General features: G+C 48.9%; 1 protein-coding gene across 5 annotated transcripts in view; it reads right to left on the bottom strand.

Moving 5' to 3' along the window:
* The window catches only part of EPS8 (EGFR pathway substrate 8, signaling adaptor), a 100,665-nt gene that overhangs the window by 64,479 nt on the left and 13,859 nt on the right, over positions 1-22,327 (bottom strand). For all 5 annotated transcript variants that reach the window (XM_075262050.1, XM_075262051.1, XM_075262052.1 and 2 more), the window contains 6 exons: positions 16,451-16,533; positions 16,026-16,162; positions 11,607-11,680; positions 11,234-11,354; positions 1,206-1,294; positions 926-1,000 (listed from right to left, as the gene is read on the bottom strand). In XM_075262050.1, the coding sequence (XP_075118151.1) occupies positions 926-1,000; positions 1,206-1,294; positions 11,234-11,354; positions 11,607-11,680; positions 16,026-16,162; positions 16,451-16,533 (579 nt within the window). The remainder of the gene's footprint in view (positions 1-925; positions 1,001-1,205; positions 1,295-11,233; positions 11,355-11,606; positions 11,681-16,025; positions 16,163-16,450; positions 16,534-22,327) is intronic.

Below are 22,327 nucleotides of genomic sequence, written 5' to 3'. Positions count from 1 at the left end.
AGACGTCCCCCGCTTATCATACTCCTCTACAATACAGATAGATCACAGACGTCCCCGCTTATCATACTCCTCTACAATACAGATAAATCACATAGACGTCCCCCGCTTATCATACTCCTCTACAATACGGATAGCTCATATAGACGTCCCCCGCTTATCATTCTCCTCTACAATACAGATAGATCACATAGACGTCCCCCGCTTATCATACTCCTCTACAATACAGATAAATCATATAGACGTCCCCCGCTTATCATACTCCTCTACAATACAGATAAATCATATAGACGTCCCCCGCTTATCATACTCCTCTACAATACGGATAGCTCATATAGACGTCCCCCGCTTATCATTCTCCTCTACAATACAGATAGATCACATAGACGTCCCCCGCTTATCATACTCCTCTACAATACAGATAGATCATATAGACGTCCCCCGCTTATCATACTCCTCTACAATACAGATAAATCATATAGACGTCCCCCGCTTATCATACTCCTCTACAATACAGATAGATCACATAGACGTCCCCGCTTATCATACTCCTCTACAATACGGATAGCTCATATAGACGTCCCCCGCTTATCATACTCCTCTACAATACAGATAAATCATATAGACGTCCCCCGCTTATCATACTCCTCTACAATACAGATAAATCATATAGACGTCCCCCGCTTATCATACTCCTCTACAATACGGATAGCTCATATAGACGTCCCCCGCTTATCATACTCCTCTACAATACAGATAGATCACATAGACGTCCCCCGCTTATCATACTCCTCTACAATACAGATAAATCATATAGACGTCCCCCGCTTATCATACTCCTCTACAATACAGATAAATCATATAGACGTCCCCCGCTTATCATACTCCTCTACAATACAGATAAATCATATAGACGTCCCCCGCTTACCATACTCAGCGGGGTGAATAGAAAGTGCATCAGCTCTGCGGCACTTGGGTTCTGAATATGGGACTTCAATTTGGCCTGTAAGAAAGTAAAAATCCATCAAACCCTCAGAATTGGGGCAGGGGAGCGCGAGGGGCAGGGGAGCGCGAGGGGCAGGGGAAGCACAGTGCGGGCTCACAGGCAGACCCAATCACTCCACATGATACTAACTAAACTGTATCAGTCACGTTTATGGGACATCTGCCCCTCATGTGACCTAGGAGAAGTTTATGCAGTCACTTACCAGAAGGTTGAAGCCATGTTTGAACTTCTGGAGACAGTCTACAAACTCCTCCTGAGGCGGGGGCTTGGCACGGAGAGTTAGAACGCCCTCTAAAGGAAATGGGAGTCATGTTAACATTGACTTCATCACATGGGTCACATCAGCCATGGAGCTCATGATGTACAAGAAAGGCTCCGCATATATAGGCCCAACCCACAAAATGGACGAGAACGGCCCCACCTGCATGTGAGCCACCCCTTCTACACTCTAGGGCAGTGATGGCAAACCTTCTAGAGACCGAGTGCCCAAACTGCAATCCAAAACCCATTAATGTACGGCGACTTAGCCTTAAGACTGTGCGGATCTACAAGTGTGGACAATTATGGACCGGCAATATACGGCTGTGTGAATGGGGCTTTACTGAGCTTTCAATGATGCAAAACAACTTGGAGAAGGTGAAGGTCTCTCCATCTGCTCTAATCATGTCCAATTAATGGTCGCCATTTCCATCGCACAGGATCTGTTCTTTAGTGTCCGTCCAATATTATTACACCCTGTACTATCACGTCTGCTAGAAAACAGATCCAAATAGTGATCGGGTCCCAACACAGTACACTTTGCTCCGCAGCGATCCCCACACAGTACACTTTGCTCCGCAGCGATCCCCACACAGTACACTTTGCTCCGCAGCGATCCCCACACAGTACACTTTGCTCCGCAGCGATCCCCACACAGTACACTTTGCTCCGCAGCGATCCCCACACAGTAGAACCTGCTGTAAAATGGCCCCCACCCAGTATAATCTGCTCTGCAAATGGGTGCCCACAGATCAGGTGCCCTGAGTGCCACCTCTGGAACGAGTGTCATAGGTTCGCCATCACAGCTCTAGGGTATGACTACACCTTCATAGTCCATCTTCCTAAAGACTGGTGGTTTCTCCACTCTAGATGGAATCTAAGGCATGTCCGCTTAATGAGGCATGTCCTCCTCTAGTGATGTCCGCCTGTAGCGATGTCCTCCTCTAGTGATGTCCTCCTGTAGCGATGTCCTCCTGTAGCTGGTGGTTTCTCCACTCTAGATGGAATCTAAGGCATGTCCTCCTCTAGTGATGTCCTCCTCTAGTGATGTCCTCCTCTAGCGATGTCCTCCTCTAGCGATGCCCTCCTCTAGCGATGCCCACCTCTAGCGATGCCCACCTCTAGCGATGCCCACCTCTAGCGATGCCCACCTCTAGCGATGCCCACCTCTAGCGATGTCCTCCTGTAGCTGGTGGTTTCTCCACTCTAGATGGAATCTAAGGCATGTCCTCCTCTAGCGATGTCCTCCTCTAGCGATGTCCTCCTCTAGTGATGTCCTCCTCTAGCGATGTCCTCCTCTAGCGATGTCCTCCTCTAGCGATGTCCGCCTCTAGTGATGTCCTCCTGTAGCGATGTCCTCCTCTAGCTGGTGGTTTCTCCACTCTAGATGGAATCTAAGGCATGTCCTCCTCTAGTGATGTCCGCCTGTAGCGATGTCCTCCTCTAGTGATGTCCTCCTGTAGCGATGTCCTCCTCTAGCTGGTGGTTTCTCCACTCTAGATGGAATCTAAGGCATGTCCTCCTCTAGTGATGTCCTCCTCTAGCGATGTCCTCCTCTAGCGATGTCCTCCTCTAGCGATGTCCTCCTGTAGCGATGTCCTCCTCTAGCTGGTGGTTTCTCCACTCTAGATGGAATCTAAGGCATGTCCTCCTCTAGCGATGTCCTCCTCTAGCGATGTCCTCCTCTAGCGATGTCCTCCTCTAGCGATGTCCTCCTCTAGCGATGTCCTCCTCTAGCGATGTCCGCCTGTAGCGATGTCCGCCTGTAGCGATGTCCTCCTCTAGCGATGTCCGCCTGTAGCGATGTCCTCCTCTAGCTGGTGGTTTCTCCACTCTAGATGGAATCTAAGGCATGTCCTCCTCTAGCGATGTCCGCCTGTAGCGATGTCCTCCTCTAGTGATGTCCGCCTGTAGCGATGTCCTCCTCTAGTGATGTCCGCCTGTAGTGATGTCCTCCTCTAGCGATGTCCTCCTCTAGTGATGTCCTCCTCTAGCTGGTGGTTTCTCCACTCTAGATGGAATCTAAGGCATGTCCTCCTCTAGCGATGTCCACCTGTAGCGATGTCCTCCTCTAGTGATGTCCGCCTGTAGCGATGTCCTCCTCTAGCGATGTCCACCTGTAGCGATGTCCTCCTCTAGTGATGTCCGCCTGTAGCGATGTCCTCCTCTAGCTGGTGGTTTCTCCACTCTAGATGGAATCTAAGGCATGTCCTCCTCTAGTGATGTCCTTGTCACGGGATGGTTAGAGTCCGGCAATAGGCAATGTGTAATATATATTTCATGTGGAATGTATTCTCTAACCTGTTGTAAACATCAGTGTGTAGTTGGCTGATTAGGGTCTAGTGTGTTAGCACATTGTATGCAAATACCTCTAACTAGTGAGGACCAGTGAGGACAATGGGTGGAGATAATCTGATCAGTGTCTCCAAGAAGATGTTGGATGGTGCATTGTCCATAGTAGACAGGGAGTCTGCTCTCCTTGGTATAGGTGAGGGGGGAAGGATCTGTGACTCAGCCCTTCCCACCCACAGATATAGGTGTAACAGTTTAGTATATAGTTGTAGCTGGAGTTAGTATGTGTTAGCCGGCCTGTGCACAGCTCTGCAGAGAGCCAGGATATAGTTACAGGACCAAGGAACCAACGCTATCATTGGATTGTGACTTCTGTGGACTTATTGTTATTACGGTTGATGTGACCGCCGCCGGCTACTAACTTTGTGGATTACAATAAATTGCTGTTGTCTCCCGACCTCTTGCGTCCGTGTTGATTCAAAAGACCATCCGGAGGAAGACGTATACCTTTGCTCCGTGACAACTGGTGGCAGCGGTGGGATCAACAGCGGACAGCGAGATGGACTACAGCAGCCCAGCGATTAATGGAGCCACAACCTCAGAATACAGGAACTGGACTATGGCACGTCTACAAGTAAGGGCCCGGGAACTAAACCTGAGTTACCAGGGAAGAACGAAAGAGCAACTGATCGAGGCACTGGAGGAGATGACCCTGCAAAGCGACCATGAGGAGGGCTGCCCCCAGGAGACTGGAGAGATACAGGAGTGGCAGGTACAGACCCAAAAGAGCAGATGGGTTGTTTTGTATGAGGAGGAATTGGCAGTGCTGGGGCTAGGAGCAACTGCAGAGCAAAGGAGTAGAGCGTTACAGAGGGCTCAGGAAACGGAGAAGGAGGAACAGAGAATGGCGCATGAAAAGGAAAGAATGGCGCATGAAAGGCGAATGGCTGAGATAACTACGAGGAATTATAATCAAACGTCGACCCCCAGCCCAACAGTGAGAGAACCACCATATGTCTCCCATAAACACTTCAAGACCTTTGAGGAAGCGGCTGGGGATGTTGATGGATATTTTCAGGACTTCGAACACCAGTGCCGCCTGATGGAAGTCCCAGAGAAGGATTGGGTCCGGTATCTGGTGGGGCACCTACGAGATGGGGCTGCGGAAGCTCTCAGAGCCATGGACCCTAGTGATCAGCGGGACTATGAGGCCATTAAAAGAGCGGTGCAGAAGTATTATGCAGTCACTCCAGAATCCTACCGAGTTCAGTTCCGCTCTTTGTCTTACAATGGGGGAAGCTCCTTTCACATGTTCGCCCACAAGTTGAAGCAAGCATGCAAGCGCTGGCTAGAAGGAGAGGAGGCTGTCACAGTCGATAAGATCCTCCAAGTCATACTTAAGGAACAGTTCTTTTCCCAGTGCCCCGCTGAGATCCGTGAGTGGGTGCTGGAACGGAACCCAGCCACAGTGGAGCAAGCTGCTTCCCTTGCAGATGAGGGCCTGACCATCAAGCCGCAGTGGAAGAGGTTGTTTGCAGAGGAGCGGAAAACTACCACAGTCCGCCAGACACCCTTCAGCCAGCCACCCACCTTTCGTGTCCGGCCTCAGGATTACAATTCCCCCTCTACCCCTGCCCCAGCCCATCGGCCTCCAGCTATGAACAACCCTGTCCCTAGACAACGACCCACTGGAAGAATGCTAGAGCGCAGATGTTTTGGGTGCGGGCGGCCTGGACATTTGCAAGCTAGTTGCCCTGTTAACATGGGGGCACGGGCCACCGTGGCATCCCGGCCTATTCACTACCTGGGAACCACCCCTAGGACAGAAAGTTTGGCCCCATTTCCAGATGACTCCATGAATGACCCATCTGTTCCACCTCCAGGGGTCTATGGGATTCAGCCTTCCGCCACACATCCCGCAAACCTTCAGAGGAAGCACTTGCAGGAGGTCCTACTGGATGGCCGAACAGTTGTTGGATTCCGGGACTCGGGAGCTTTCCTAACGGTAGCGGACCCCCGAGTTGTGCGACCCGAGGCCCTAGAGGAGGGCCCTGGCATTTCTATCAAGTTGGCAGGGGGTACTCAAAGACGTATTCCTAAAGCTACCGTGGAACTCGACTATGGTTATGGACCAAAACGATGCACAATTGGTGTGATGAGCGGGCTGCCGGCCGATGTTCTGTTAGGCAACGATGTTGGAAATCTACAGTGCCACTTTGTGGGAGCAGTGACCCGAAGCCAAGCTCAGAGAGACGCCAACATGGATCGACCGGATTTTCTGCCAGATGCCAGCCCTTCAAACCTACAACTTTACCATTCAGTACCGCCGAGGGAACCAACACCAGAACGCAGATGGGTTATCCCGGCAGGAGGACATATGAGCTATAGAGACTGATGTGCATTCCCCAATTTACCTGTGTAGGCCAATTGTGTCATGCACATGTTTTGAGAGGGGGAGGGGTTGTCACGGGATGGTTAGAGTCCGGCAATAGGCAATGTGTAATATATATTTCATGTGGAATGTATTCTCTAACCTGTTGTAAACATCAGTGTGTAGTTGGCTGATTAGGGTCTAGTGTGTTAGCACATTGTATGCAAATACCTCTAACTAGTGAGGACCAGTGAGGACAATGGGTGGAGATAATCTGATCAGTGTCTCCAAGAAGATGTTGGATGGTGCATTGTCCATAGTAGACAGGGAGTCTGCTCTCCTTGGTATAGGTGAGGGGGGAAGGATCTGTGACTCAGCCCTTCCCACCCACAGATATAGGTGTAACAGTTTAGTATATAGTTGTAGCTGGAGTTAGTATGTGTTAGCCGGCCTGTGCACAGCTCTGCAGAGAGCCAGGATATAGTTACAGGACCAAGGAACCAACGCTATCATTGGATTGTGACTTCTGTGGACTTATTGTTATTACGGTTGATGTGACCGCCGCCGGCTACTAACTTTGTGGATTACAATAAATTGCTGTTGTCTCCCGACCTCTTGCGTCCGTGTTGATTCAAAAGACCATCCGGAGGAAGACGTATACCTTTGCTCCGTGACAGTCCTCCTCTAGCGATGTCCTCCTCTAGCGATGTCCTCCTCTAGCGATGTCCTCCTCTAGCGATGCCCACCTCTAGCGATGTCCGCCTGTAGCGATGTCCTCCTCTAGCGATGTCCGCCTGTAGCGATGTCCTCCTCTAGTGATGTCCGCCTGTAGCGATGTCCTCCTCTAGCGATGTCCGCTTGTAGCGATGTCCTCCTCTAGCTGGTGGTTTCTCCACTCTAGATGGAATCTAAGGCATGTCCTCCTCTAGCGATGTCCGCCTGTAGCGATGTCCTCCTCTAGTGATGTCCGCCTGTAGCGATGTCCTCCTCTAGTGATGTCCGCCTGTAGTGATGTCCTCCTCTAGCGATGTCCTCCTCTAGTGATGTCCTCCTCTAGCTGGTGGTTTCTCCACTCTAGATGGAATCTAAGGCATGTCCTCCTCTAGCGATGTCCACCTGTAGCGATGTCCTCCTCTAGTGATGTCCGCCTGTAGCGATGTCCTCCTCTAGCGATGTCCACCTGTAGCGATGTCCTCCTCTAGTGATGTCCGCCTGTAGCGATGTCCTCCTCTAGCTGGTGGTTTCTCCACTCTAGATGGAATCTAAGGCATGTCCTCCTCTAGTGATGTCCTCCTCTAGCGATGTCCTCCTCTAGCGATGTCCTCCTCTAGCGATGTCCTCCTCTAGCGATGCCCACCTCTAGCGATGTGCTCCTCTAGCGATGTCCGCCTGTAGCGATGTCCTCCTCTAGTGATGTCCTCCTGTAGCGATGTCCTCCTCTAGTGATGTCCTCCTGTAGCGATGTCCTCCTCTAGCTGGTGGTTTCTCCACTCTAGATGGAATCTAAGGCATGTCCTCCTCTAGCGATGTCCTCCTCTAGTGATGTCCTCCTCTAGCTGGTGGTTTCTCCACTCTAGATGGAATCTAAGGCATGTCCTCCTCTAGTGATGTCCACCTGTAGCGATGTCCTCCTGTAGCGATGTCCTCCTCTAGTGATGTCCGCCTGTAGCGATGTCCTCCTCTAGCGATGTCCGCCTGTAGCGATGTCCTCCTCTAGATGGTGGTTTCTCCACTCTAGATGGAATCTAAGGCATGTCCACTTAATGAGGCATGTCCTCCTCTAGTGATGCCCACCTCTAGCGATGTCCTCCTCTAGCGATGTCCTCCTCTAGTGATGCCCACCTCTAGCGATCTCCTCCTCTCGCGATGCCCTTCTTTAGTGATGTCCGCCTGTAGCGATGTCCGCCTCTAGCGATGCCCACCTCTCGTGATGTCCTCCTCTAGTGATGCCCACCTCTCGTGATGTCCTCCTCTAGTGATGTCCTCCTCTAGTGATGTCCGCCTCTCGTGATGTCCTCCTCTGAAAGTACGAGGGCCGAGCGTTCTCAGACCATGCCCTCTCCATGTCTCCTGGTGTACAGGGCTATTACTGCCTGATCACTGGGTTACTCCGATAGCTGATTGGACCACGTGATCATAATTCATTCATCTAATATTAGAACTCACCGGGAAGCAGAGGACTCCCATAGCACTGCATAAGGACCCCACCACAGCCATTGCCCCCAAGTAATGGATGAGGACCCCCAGCCATTGGCCTATAGCAGTGCAAGAGGACCCCAGGCCATCACCCCATAACAATTGACAAGGACCCACAGCCATTGAACCACAGCACTGCATGAGGACCCCTAACCATTACCACCAAGGCCGGTGTCAGCACCCTGCAAACTCGGGCAAGTGCTGGGGCCCCAACCTTCTGAGGGGGGCCACTGGGCTGCTAGGTGCTGAAAGACAGAGAGACTTCAACCTCCAGTAGATGATAGTGAGCTTAAGGACCTTTGATTATGTCATGTGTGGGTGGAGCTACTCGGGATCGATGTGTGAGGGTAAGTAATGAGCACATAATACTGTGTGGGGGCCACTGTGGAGCATATAATACTGTGGGGGGGTCACTGTGGAGCATATACTGTGTGGAGGGTCACTGTGGAGCATATACTGTGTGGGGGCCACTGTGGGGCATATAATACTGTGTGAGGGCCACTGTGGAGCATATTATACTGTGTGGAGGCCACTGTGGGGCATATAGTACTGTGTGGGGGCCAGTATGGAGCATATAATACTGTTTGGGTGCCAGTATGGAGCATATAATACTGTGTGGGGGCCACTGTGGAGCATATAATACTGTGTGTGTGGGGGGTCACTGTGGAGCATATAATACTGTGTGTGGGCCACTGTGGAGCATATTATACTGTGTGGGGGCCACTGTGGAGCATATTATACTGTGTGGGGGCCACTGTGGAGCATATAATACTGTGTGGGGGGGTCACTGTGGAGCATATAATACTGTGTGTGGGCCACTGTGGAGCATATTATACTGTGTGGGGGCCACTGTGGAGCATATAATACTGTGTGTGGGGGGGGTCACTGTGGAGCATATAATACTGTGTGGGACCCACTGCGGAGCATATAATACTGTGTGGGGGGATCACTGTGGAGCATATAATACAGTGTGGGGGGGTCACTGTGGAGCATATAATACTGTGTGGGGGTCACTGTGGAGCATATAATACTGTGTGGGTGCCACTGTGGAGCATATAATACTGTGTGGAGACTGCTGTGGAGCATACAATACTGTGTGGGGGTCACTGTGGAGCATATAATACTGTGTGGGGGTCACTGTGGAGCGTATAATACTGTGGGGGGGTCACTGTGGAGAATATACTGTGTGGAGGGTCACTGTGGAGCATATACTGTGTGGGGGCCACTGTGGGGCATATAATACTGTGTGAGGGCCACTGTGGAGCATATTATACTGTGTGGAGGCCACTGTGGGGCATATAGTACTGTGTGGGGGCCAGTATGGAGCATATAATACTGTTTGGGTGCCAGTATGGAGCATATAATACTGTGTGGGGGCCACTGTGGAGCATATAATACTGTGTGTGGGGGGTCACTGTGGAGCATATAATACTGTGTGGGGGGATCACTGTGGAGCATATAATACAGTGTGGGGGGTCACTGTGGAGCATATAATACTGTGTGGGGGTCACTGTGGAGCATATAATACTGTGTGGGTGCCACTGTGGAGCATATAATACTGTGTGGAGACTGCTGTGGAGCATACAATACTGTGTGGGGGTCACTGTGGAGCATATAATACTGTGTGGAGGTCACTGTGGAGCATATAATACTGTGTGGGGGTCACTGTGGAGCATATAATACTGTGTGGGGGTCACTGTGGAGCATATAATACTGTGTGGGGAGTCACTGTGGAGCATATAATGCAGTGTGGGGACCACTGTGGAGCATATAATACGGTGTGGGGGCCCCTGCGGAGCATATAATACAGTGTGGGGGCCACTGTAGAGCATATAATACTGTGTGGGTGTCACTGTGAAGCATATAATACAGTGTGGGACCCACTGCGGAGCATATAATACTGTGTGGGGGTCACTGTAGAGCACATAATACTGTGTGGGGGTCACTGTGGAGCATATAATACTGTGTGGGGGTCACTGTGGAGCATATAATACTGTGTGGGGGCCACTGTGGAGCATATAATTCTGTGTGGGGAGTCACTGTGGAGCATATAATACTGTGTGGGGAGTCACTGTGGAGCATATAACACTGTGTGGGGGGCTGCTGTGGAGCACATAATGTTTGGGGGCCACTATCGAGTACATAATACTGTTTGGGGACAGTATGGAGCATATAATACTGTTTGGGGGCCAGTATGAAGCATATAATACTGTGTGTGGGCCAATATGGAGCATATAATACTGTGTGGGGGCCAGTATAGAGCATATAATACTGTGTGGGGGCCAGTATGAAGCATATAATACTGTGTGGGGGCCAGTATGGAGCATATAATACTGTGTGGGGGCCAGTATGGAGCATATAATACTGTTTGGGGGCCAGTATGGAACATATAATACTGTTTGGGGGCCAGTATGGAGCATATAATACTGTGTGGGGGCCAGTATGGAGCATATAATACTCCAGGACCCCACACACAGGCTGCAGAGCTGGAGGGGCCACAACCCATCAGGTGACCCCCTACCTCCAGGTCCTCACACATAGGCTGCAGAGCTGGAGGGACCACATCCCATCAGGTAACCCCCTACCTCCAGGACCCCACACACAGGCTGCAGAGCAGGAGGGGCCACATCCCATCAGGTGACCTCCTACCTCCAGGGCCCCACACACAGGCTGCAGAGGCCACATCCCATCAGGTGATCCCCTACCTCCAGGACCCCACACACAGGCTGCAGAGCTGGAGGGGCCACAACCCATCAGGTGACCTCCTACCTCCAGGGCCCCACACACAGGCTGCAGAGGCCACATCCCATCAGGTGATCCCCTACCTCCAGGACCCCACACACAGGCTGCAGAGCTGGAGGGGCCACAACCCATCAGGTGACCCCCTACCTCCAGGACCCCACACACAGGCTGCAGGGGCCACAACCCATCAGGTGACCCCCTACCTCCAGGACCCCACACACAGGCTGCAGGGGCCACATCCCATCAGGTGACCCCCTACCTCCAGGACCCCACACACAGGCTGCAGGGGCCACATCCCATCAGGTGACCCCCTACCTCCAGGACCCCACACACAGGCTGCAGGGGCCACATCCCATCAGCTGACCCCCTACCTCCAGGACCCTTTTTCTTCTTGGATTTCCGCCTCTTGGAGAGCTCAGAGAAGGCTTCTGCTGCTTTCTGCAGTTTCATGATGAAGAATTCGATATCATCAAGAATGTGGTTGAGAATTTGCTGCAAAAAAAGTGAGAAAACAACAAATAAAGGCGAATTCACACAATAAGTCCGAGCGGCCTCCAGAGAGTGCACTGAGCAGACGGGCCCAGGATCTGCAGCATTCACCTGCCTGAAGGTGTGAACATGGACTAAATCAGGACTGTGTTATTATACAGCACAGAGGATTGGTGCACGCTCACACTGGGCCACTGACATGTGCAGATTCCAAAACACAGCCATTGTACACGGCATAGAAGAGTCTACAATTACCACATCTCTATCAATGCGGGCCTCGGCCATCTGCGGAGAGTCCTCCAGGTCGGAGATCTGCAGGGAGCGGTCATCTGTAATACACAGGAGAGAGTCAGAGAGAAGGGGGCTGCACTACTGAGACAGCACACAGGGCCACGTCACCGCCATACAGGGTATAAAGCCAGTACACAATACTATATCACCGCCATACACTGTATATAGAAAGTACACAATACTATATCACCGCCATACACTGTATATAGAGAGTACACAATACTATATCACCGCCATACACTGTATATAGAGAGTACACAATACTATATCACCGCCATACAGGGTATATAGAGAGTACACAATACTATATCACCGCCATACACTGTATATAGAGAGTACACAATACTATATCACCGCCATACACTGTATATAGAGAGTACACAATACTATATCACCGCCATACAGGGTATATAGAGAGTACACAATACTATATCACCGCCATACAGGGTATATAGAGAGTACACAATACTATATCACCGCCATACACTGTATATAGAGAGTACACAATACCATATCACCGCCATACACTGTATATAGAGAGTACACAATACTATATCAACGCCATACTGGGTATATAATGAGTACACAATACTATATCACCGCCATACACTGTATATAGCGAGTACACAATACTATAGCACCGCCATACACTGTATATAGAGAGTACACAATACCATATCACCGCCATACACTGTATATAGCGAGTACACAATACTATATCACCGCCATACACTGTATATAGCCAGTACACAATATTATATCACCACCATACAGGGTATATAGAGAGTACACAATATTATATCACCGCCATACACTGTATATAGCGAGTACACAATATTATATCACCGCCATACAGGGTATATAGAGAGTACACAATATTATATCACCGCCATACAGGGTATATAGAGAGTACACAATATTATATCACCGCCATACACTGTATATAGAGAGTACACAATACTATATCACCGCCATACAGGGTATATAGAGAGTACACAATACTATATCACCGCCATACAGGGTATATAGAGAGTACACAATATTATATCACCGCCATACAGGGTATATAGACAGTACACAATATTATATCACCGCCATACAGGGTATATAGAGAGTACACAATATTATATCACCGCCATACACTGTATATAGAGAGTACACAATACTATATCACCGCCATACACTGTATATAGAGAGTACACAATACTATATCACCGCCATACATGGTATATAGCCAGTAGACAATATTATATCACCGCCATACACTGTATATAGCGAGTACACAATATTATATCACCACCATACAGGGTATATAGAGAGTACACAATACTATATCACCACCATACACTGTATATAGCGAGTACACAATACTATATCACCGCCATACAGGGTATATAGAGAGTACACAATATTATATCACCGCCATACACTGTATATAGCCAGTACACAATACTATATCACCGCCATACACTGTATATAGAGAGTACACAATACCATATCACCGCCATACAGGGTATATAGAGAGTACACAATATTATATCATTGCCATACACTGTATATAGCCAGTACACAATACTATATCACAGCCATACAAGGTATATAGCCAGTACACAATACTATATCACCACCATACACTGTATATAGAGAGTACACAATACTATATCACCGCCATACACTGTATATATAGAGTACACAATATTATATCACCACCATACACTGTATATAGAGAGTACACAATATTATATCACCGCCATACACTGTATATAGAGAGTACACAATACTATATCACCGCCATACAGGGTATATAGCGAGTGCACAATACTATATCACCGCCATACAGGGTATATAGAGAGTACACAATACTATATCACCGCCATACACTGTATATAGCCAGTACACAATATTATATCACCGCCATACAGGGTATATAGAGAGTACACAATACTATATCACCGCCATACACTGTATATAGCGAGTACACAATATTATATCACCGCCATACACTGTATATAGCCAGTACACAATACTATATCACAGCCATACAAGGTATATAGCGAGTACACAATACTATATCACCACCATACAGGGTATATAGAGAGTACACAATACTATATCACCGCCATACACTGTATATAGCGAGTACACAATATTATATCACCGCCATACACTGTATATAGCCAGTACACAATACTATATCACCCCCATACACTGTATATAGAGAGTACACAATACTATATCACCGCCATACATTGTATATAGCGAGTACACAATATTATATCACCGCCATACACTGTATATAGCCAGTACACAATACTATATCACCCCCATACACTGTATATAGAGAGTACACAATACTATATCACCGCCATACACTGTATATAGCCAGTACACAATACCATATCACCGCCATACAGGGTATATAGAGAGTACACAATACTATATCACCACCATACACTGTATATAGCGAGTACACAATATTATATCACCACCATACAGGGTATATAGAGAGTACACAATACTATATCACCGCCATACACTGTATATAGAGAGTACACAATACTATATCACCGCCATACACTGTATATAGAGAGTACACAATACTATATCACCCCCATACACTGTATATAGAGAGTACACAATACTATATCACCGCCATACACTGTATATAGAGAGTACACAATACTATATCACCGCCATACACTGTATATAGCCAGTACACAATACTATATCACCCCCATACACTGTATATAGAGAGTACACAATACTATATCACCGCCATACACTGTATATAGCCAGTACACAATACTATATCACCCCCATACACTGTATATAGCGAGTACACAATATTATATCACCGCCATACACTGTATATAGCCAGTACACAATACTATATCACCCCCATACACTGTATATAGAGAGTACACAATACTATATCACCGCCATACACTGTATATAGCCAGTACACAATACTATATCACCCCCATACATTGTATATAGCGAGTACACAATATTATATCACCGCCATACACTGTATATAGCCAGTACACAATACTATATCACCCCCATACACTGTATATAGAGAGTACACAATACTATATCACCGCCATACACTGTATATAGCCAGTACACAATACCATATCACCGCCATACAGGGTATATAGAGAGTACACAATATTATATCACCGCCATACACTGTATATAGAGAGTACACAATACTATATCACCGCCATACAGGGTATATAGAGAGTACACAATACTATATCACCGCCATACACTGTATATAGAGAGTACACAATACTATATCACCGCCATACACTGTATATAGAGAGTACACAATACTATATCACCGCCATACAGGGTATATAGCCAGTACACAATACTATATCACCGCCATACACTGTATATAGAGAGTACACAATACTATATCACCGCCATACAGGGTATATAATGAGTACACAATATTATATCACCGCCATACAAGGTATATAGCCAGTACACAATACTATATCACCGCCATACACTGTATATAGAGAGTACACAATACTATATCACCGCCATACAGGGTATATAATGAGTACACAATATTATATCACCGCCATACAGGGTATATAGCCAGTACACAATACTATATCACAGCCATAAAGGGTATATAGAGAGTACACAATACTATATCACCGCCATACAGGGTATATAGAGAGTACACAATACTATATCACCGCCATACAGGGTATATAGCGAGTACACAATACTATATCACCGCCATACAGGGTATATAGCGAGTACACAATACTATATCACCCCCATACACTGTATATAGCCAGTACACAATACTATATCACCGCCATACACTGTATATAGAGAGTACACAATACTATATCACCGCCATACAGGGTATATAATGAGTACACAATACTATATCACCGCCATACAGGGTATATAATGAGTACACAATATTATATCACCGCCATACAGGGTATATAGAGAGTACACAATATTATATCACCCCCATACACTGTATATAGCGAGTACACAATATTATATCACCGCCATACAGGGTATATAGAGAGTACACAATACCATATCACCGCCATACAAGGTATATAGAGAGTACACAATATTATATCACCCCCATACACTGTATATAGCGAGTACACAATATTATATCACCGCCATACAGGGTATATAGCCAGTACACAATACTATATCACCGCCATACAGGGTATATAGAGAGTACACAATATTATATCACCGCCATACAGGGTATATAGCCAGTACACAATACTATATCACCGCCATACAGGGTATATAGAGAGTACACAATACTATATCACCCTCATACACTGTATATAGCGAGTACACAATATTACCCCCGCACACACTTACAGTCTCCATACTCTGCCGCCCACGCTGACCAGGCCGCCACACGGCTTCGCACATCCACCTGTGTCACAGATCCGGGGAGCTGGGGGGCCGGAGCCTGGGGAGGTGGAGGAACCCTGTTGTCACTGGCATTGATGGCCCTATGATGGAATAGATGGTCATTACCAGGAGCTAATGACCAGTAATCTGCCCCTCGTGTACCTGGTAAATGCCCCCCCACTGGCTACTGTGCGCTAGTACCTGGAGGCGTCCCCCAATAACACCTGGAGTGATAGGGTAGTGCTGTCACTCCGACCCTCCTGACTCCATGGTATAAGGGGCAGAGATCTTACAAACCATAACAAATACAGAAGATCTTTTTGTCCTGGTCACTAAACATGAAAAGTCCTGGCAAGCGGAAATTACCGAAGTGCGGCGAAAAAGATTACCTGAGAGTGTCCGGGCGGGTTTTCACTTTTCCTCCTTTGTGGTCAGTCATTGCACTGTATATATCTTGGTGAATAGTGGAAGCCTGTGGGGTGCAGAAAAGCACTATCAGATAAAGAAGGACACCCCAATACACCCATCTACATAACACAATGGGAATCACCACAAGAGGGCACACAAATAACCATGGGGGTGAGAAGAGGGGGCACAGATCACTATGTAGTCACTATGGGGTGAGAAGAGGGGGCACAGATCACTATGTAGTCACTATGGGGTGAGAAGAGGGGGCACAGATCACTATGTAGTCACTATGGGGTGAGAAGAGGGGGCGCAGATCACTATGTAGTCACTATGGGGTGAGAAGAGGGGGCGCAGATCACTATGTAGTCACTATGGGGTGAGAAGAGGGGGCGCAGATCACTATGTAGTCACTATGGGGTGAGAAGAGGGGGCAGAGATCACTATGTAGTCACTATGGGGGGAGGAGAGGGGGCGCATATCACTATGTAGTCACTATGGGGTGAGAAGAGGGGGCAGAGATCACTATGTAGTCACTATGGGGTGAGAAGAGGGGGCACAGATCACTATGTAGTCACTATGGGGTGAGAAGAGGGGGCAGAGATCACTATGTAGTTACTATGGGGTGAGAAGAGGGGGCACAGATCACTATGTAGTCACTATGGAGTGAGAAGAGGGGGCACAGATCACTATGTAGTCACTATGGGGTGAGAAGAGGGGGCACAGATCACTATGTAGTTACTATGGGGTGAGAAGAGGGGGCGCAGATCACTATGTAGTCACTATGGGGTGAGAAGAGGGGGCGCAGATCACTATGTAGTCACTATGGGGTGAGAAGAGGGGGCACAGATCACTATGTAGTCACTATGGGGTGAGAAGAGGGGGCGCAGATCACTATGTAGTCACTATGGGGTGAGAAGAGGGGGCACAGATCACTATGTAGTCACTATGGGGTGAGAAGAGGGGGCGCAGATCACTATGTAGTCACTATGGGGTGAGAAGAGGGGGCGCAGATCACTATGTAGTCACTATGGGGTGAGAAGAGGGGGCAGAGATCACTATGTAGTCACTATGGAGTGAGAAGAGGGGGCAGAGATCACTATGTAGTCACTATGGGGTGAGAAGAGGGGGCACAGATCACTATGTAGTTACTATGGGGTGAGAAGAGGGGGCGCAGATCACTATGTAGTCACTATGGAGTGAGAAGAGGGGGCACAGATCACTATGTAGTCACTATGGGGTGAGAAGAGGGGGCACAGATCACTATGTAGTCACTATGGGGTGAGAAGAGGCGGCACAGATCACTATGTAGTCACTATGGGGTGAGAAGAGGGGGCGCAGATCACTATGTAGTCACTATGGGGTGAGAAGAGGGGGCGCAGATCACTATGTAGTCACTATGGGGTGAGAAGACGGGGCACAGATCACTATGTAGTCACTATGGGGTGAGGAGAGGCGGCACAGATCACTATGTAGTCACTATGGGGTGAGAAGAGGGGGCGCAGATCACTATGTAGTTACTATGGGGTGAGAAGAGGGGGCACAGATCACTATGTAGTCACTATGGGGTGAGAAGAGGGGGCGCAGATCACTATGTAGTTACTATGGGGTGAGAAGAGGGGCACAGATCACTATGTAGTCACTATGGGGTGAGAAGAGGGGCACAGATCACTATGTAGTCACTATGGGGTGAGAAGAGGCGGCACAGATCACTATGTAGTCACTATGGGGTGAGAGGAGGGGGCACAGATCATTATGTAGTCACTATGGGGTGAGAAGAGGGGGCAGAGATCACTATGTAGTCACTATAGGGTGAGAAGAGGGGGCACAGATCACTATGTAGTCACTATGGGGTGAGAAGAGGCGGCACAGATCACTATGTAGTCACTATGGGGTGAGAAGAGGGGGCACAGATCACTATGTAGTCACTATGGGGTGAGAAGAGGGGGCACAGATCACTATGTAATCACTATGGGGTGAGAAGAGGGGGCGCAGATCACTATGTAGTCACTATGGGGTTAGAAGAGGGGCACAGATCACTATGTAGTCACTATGGGGTGAGGAGAGGGGGCACAGATCACTATGTAGTCACTATGGGGTGAGAAGAGGGGGCAGAGATCACTATGTAGTCACTATGGGGTGAGAATAGGGGGCAGAGATCACTATGTAGTCACTATGGGGTGAGAAGAGGGGCACAGATCACTATGTAGTCACTATGGGGTGAGAAGAGGGGGCACAGATCACTATGTAGTCACTATGGGGTGAGAAGAGGGGGCACAGATCACTATGTAGTCACTATGGGGTGAGAAGAGGCGGCACAGATCACTATGTAGTCACTATGGGGTGAGAAGAGGGGGCGCAGATCACTATGTAGTCACTATGGGGTGAGAAGAGGGGCACAGATCACTATGTAGTCACTATGGGGTGAGAAGAGGGGGCACAGATCACTATGTAGTCACTATGGGGTGAGAAGAGGGGGCAGAGATCACTATGTAGTCACTATTGGGTGAGAAGAGGGGGCACAGATCACTATGTAGTCACTATGGGGTGAGAAGAGGAGGCACAGATCACTATGTAGTCACTATGGGGTGAGAGGAGGGGGCGCAGATCACTATGTAGTCACTATGGGGTGAGAAGAGGGGGCACAGATCACTATGTAGTCACTATGGGGTGAGAAGAGGGGGCACAGATCACTATGTAGTCACTATGGGGGGAGGAGAGGGGGCGCAGATCACTATGTAGTCACTATGGGGTGAGAAGAGGGGGCAGAGATCACTATGTAGTCATTATGGGGTGAGAAGAGGGGGCACAGATCACTATGTAGTCACTATGGGGGGAGGAGAGGGGGCGCAGATCACTATGTAGTCACTATGGGGTGAGAAGAGCGGGCAGAGATCACTATGTAGTCACTATGGGGTGAGAAGAGGGGCACAGATCACTATGTAGTCACTATGGGGTGAGAAGAGGCGGCACAGATCACTATGTAGTCACTATGGTGTGAGGAGAGGCGGCACAGATCACTATGTAGTCACTATGGGGTGAGAAGAGGGGCACAGATCACTATGTAGTCACTATGGGGTGAGAAGAGGGGGCACAGATCACTATGTAGTCACTATGGGGTGAGAAGAGGGGCACAGATCACTATGTAGTCACTATGGGGTGAGAAGAGGGGGCACAGATCACTATGTAGTCACTATGGGGTGAGAAGAGGGGGCACAGATCACTATGTAGTCACTATGGGGTGAGGAGAGGGGGCACAGATCACTATGTAGTCACTATGGGGTGAGAAGAGGGGCACAGATCACTATGTAGTCACTATGGGGTGAGAAGAGGGGCACAGATCACTATGTAGTCACTATGGGGTGAGAAGAGGGGGCGCAGATCACTATGTAGTCACTATGGGGGGAGGAGAGGGGGCGCAGATCACTATGTAGTCACTATGGGGTGAGAAGAGGGGGCAGAGATCACTATGTAGTCACTATGGGGTGAGAAGAGGGGGCACAGATCACTATGTAGTCACTATGGGGGGAGGAGAGGGGGCGCAGATCACTATGTAGTCACTATGGGGTGAGAAGAGCGGGCAGAGATCACTATGTAGTCACTATGGGGTGAGAAGAGGGGCACAGATCACTATGTAGTCACTATGGGGTGAGAAGAGGCGGCACAGATCACTATGTAGTCACTATGGGGTGAGAAGAGGGGGCACAGATCACTATGTAGTCACTATGGGGTGAGGAGAGGGGGCACAGATCACTATGTAGTCACTATGGGGTGAGAAGAGGGGCACAGATCACTATGTAGTCACTATGGGGGGAGGAGAGGGGGCGCAGATCACTATGTAGTCACTATGGGGTGAGAAGAGGGGGCAGAGATCACTATGTAGTCACTATGGGGTGAGAAGAGGGGGCACAGATCACTATGTAGTCACTATGGTGTGAGGAGAGGCGGCACAGATCACTATGTAGTCACTATGGGGTGAGAGGAGGGGGCGCAGATCACTATGTAGTCACTATGGGGTGAGAAGAGGGGGCACAGATCACTATGTAGTCACTATGGTGTGAGGAGAGGGGGCACAGATCACTATGTAGTCACTATGGGGGGAGGAGAGGGGGCGCAGATCACTATGTAGTCACTATGGGGTGAGAAGAGGGGGCAGAGATCACTATGTAGTCACTATTGGGTGAGAAGAGGGGGCACAGATCACTATGTAGTCACTATGGGGTGAGAAGAGGAGGCACAGATCACTATGTAGTCACTATGGGGTGAGAGGAGGGGGCGCAGATCACTATGTAGTCACTATGGGGTGAGAAGAGGGGGCACAGATCACTATGTAGTCACTATGGGGTGAGAAGAGGGGGCACAGATCACTATGTAGTCACTATGGGGGGGAGGAGAGGGGGCGCAGATCACTATGTAGTCACTATGGGGTGAGAAGAGGGGGCAGAGATCACTATGTAGTCACTATGGGGTGAGAAGAGGGGGCACAGATCACTATGTAGTCACTATGGGGGGAGGAGAGGGGGCGCAGATCACTATGTAGTCACTATGGGGTGAGAAGAGGGGGCAGAGATCACTATGTAGTCACTATGGGGTGAGAAGAGGGGCACAGATCACTATGTAGTCACTATGGGGTGAGAAGAGGCGGCACAGATCACTATGTAGTCACTATGGGGTGAGAAGAGGGGGCACAGATCACTATGTAGTCACTATGGGGTGAGGAGAGGGGGCACAGATCACTATGTAGTCACTATGGGGTGAGAAGAGGGGCACAGATCACTATGTAGTCACTATGGGGTGAGAAGAGGGGGCGCAGATCACTATGTAGTCACTATGGGGGGAGGAGAGGGGGCGCAGATCACTATGTAGTCACTATGGGGTGAGAAGAGGGGGCAGAGATCACTATGTAGTCACTATGGGGTGAGAAGAGGGGGCAGAGATCACTATGTAGTCACTATGGGGTGAGAAGAGGGGGCACAGATCACTATGTAGTCACTATGGTGTGAGGAGAGGCGGCACAGATCACTATGTAGTCACTATGGGGTGAGAAGAGGCGGCACAGATCACTATGTAGTCACTATGGGGTGAGAGGAGGGGGCGCAGATCACTATGTAGTCACTATGGGGTGAGAAGAGGGGGCAGAGATCACTATGTAGTCACTATGGGGTGAGAAGAGGGGGCACAGATCACTATGTAGTCACTATGGGGTGAGAAGAGGGGGCACAGATCACTATGTAGTCACTATGGGGTGAGAAGAGGGGGCAGAGATCACTATGTAGTCACTATGGGGTGAGAGGAGGGGGCGCAGATCACTATGTAGTCACTATGGGGTGAGAAGAGGGGGCACAGATCACTATGTAGTCACTATGGGGTGAGAAGAGGGGGCACAGATCACTATGTAGTCACTATGGGGTGAGAAGAGGGGGCACAGATCACTATGTAGTCACTATGGGGTGAGAAGAGGGGGCAGAGATCACTATGTAGTCACTATGGGGTGAGAGGAGGGGGCGCAGATCACTATGTAGTCACTATGGGGTGAGAAGAGGGGGCACAGATCACTATGTAGTCACTATGGGGTGAGGAATGGATCCAATACATGCTATTTAGCAGTTCTTGGTCTCTCCTCCATTTTGCTGCCACTTTGGAGGACAAGTACCAATTCTCTGCCATCTTGCAGGTGTCTTTGTTACTTCTTCTATCTGACAGGTCTTTTCTACATCTCGCTCGATTTTTGGCTTAGGGCATATCAAGCAGATATGGAGGACCTCTAACCACAGATAAGTGGAGGACACGTACCCTCAGAGTATAATGGGGGAATAGCCTGCCCCTTAACACACATGGAGGAGGCCTCGCTCGAATGACAT

Source organism: Leptodactylus fuscus, unplaced genomic scaffold, assembly GCF_031893055.1.
Source record: "Leptodactylus fuscus isolate aLepFus1 unplaced genomic scaffold, aLepFus1.hap2 HAP2_SCAFFOLD_84, whole genome shotgun sequence".
Lineage (NCBI taxonomy): Eukaryota > Metazoa > Chordata > Amphibia > Anura > Leptodactylidae > Leptodactylus > Leptodactylus fuscus.
This window is presented reverse-complemented; position numbering and strand designations above follow the sequence as displayed.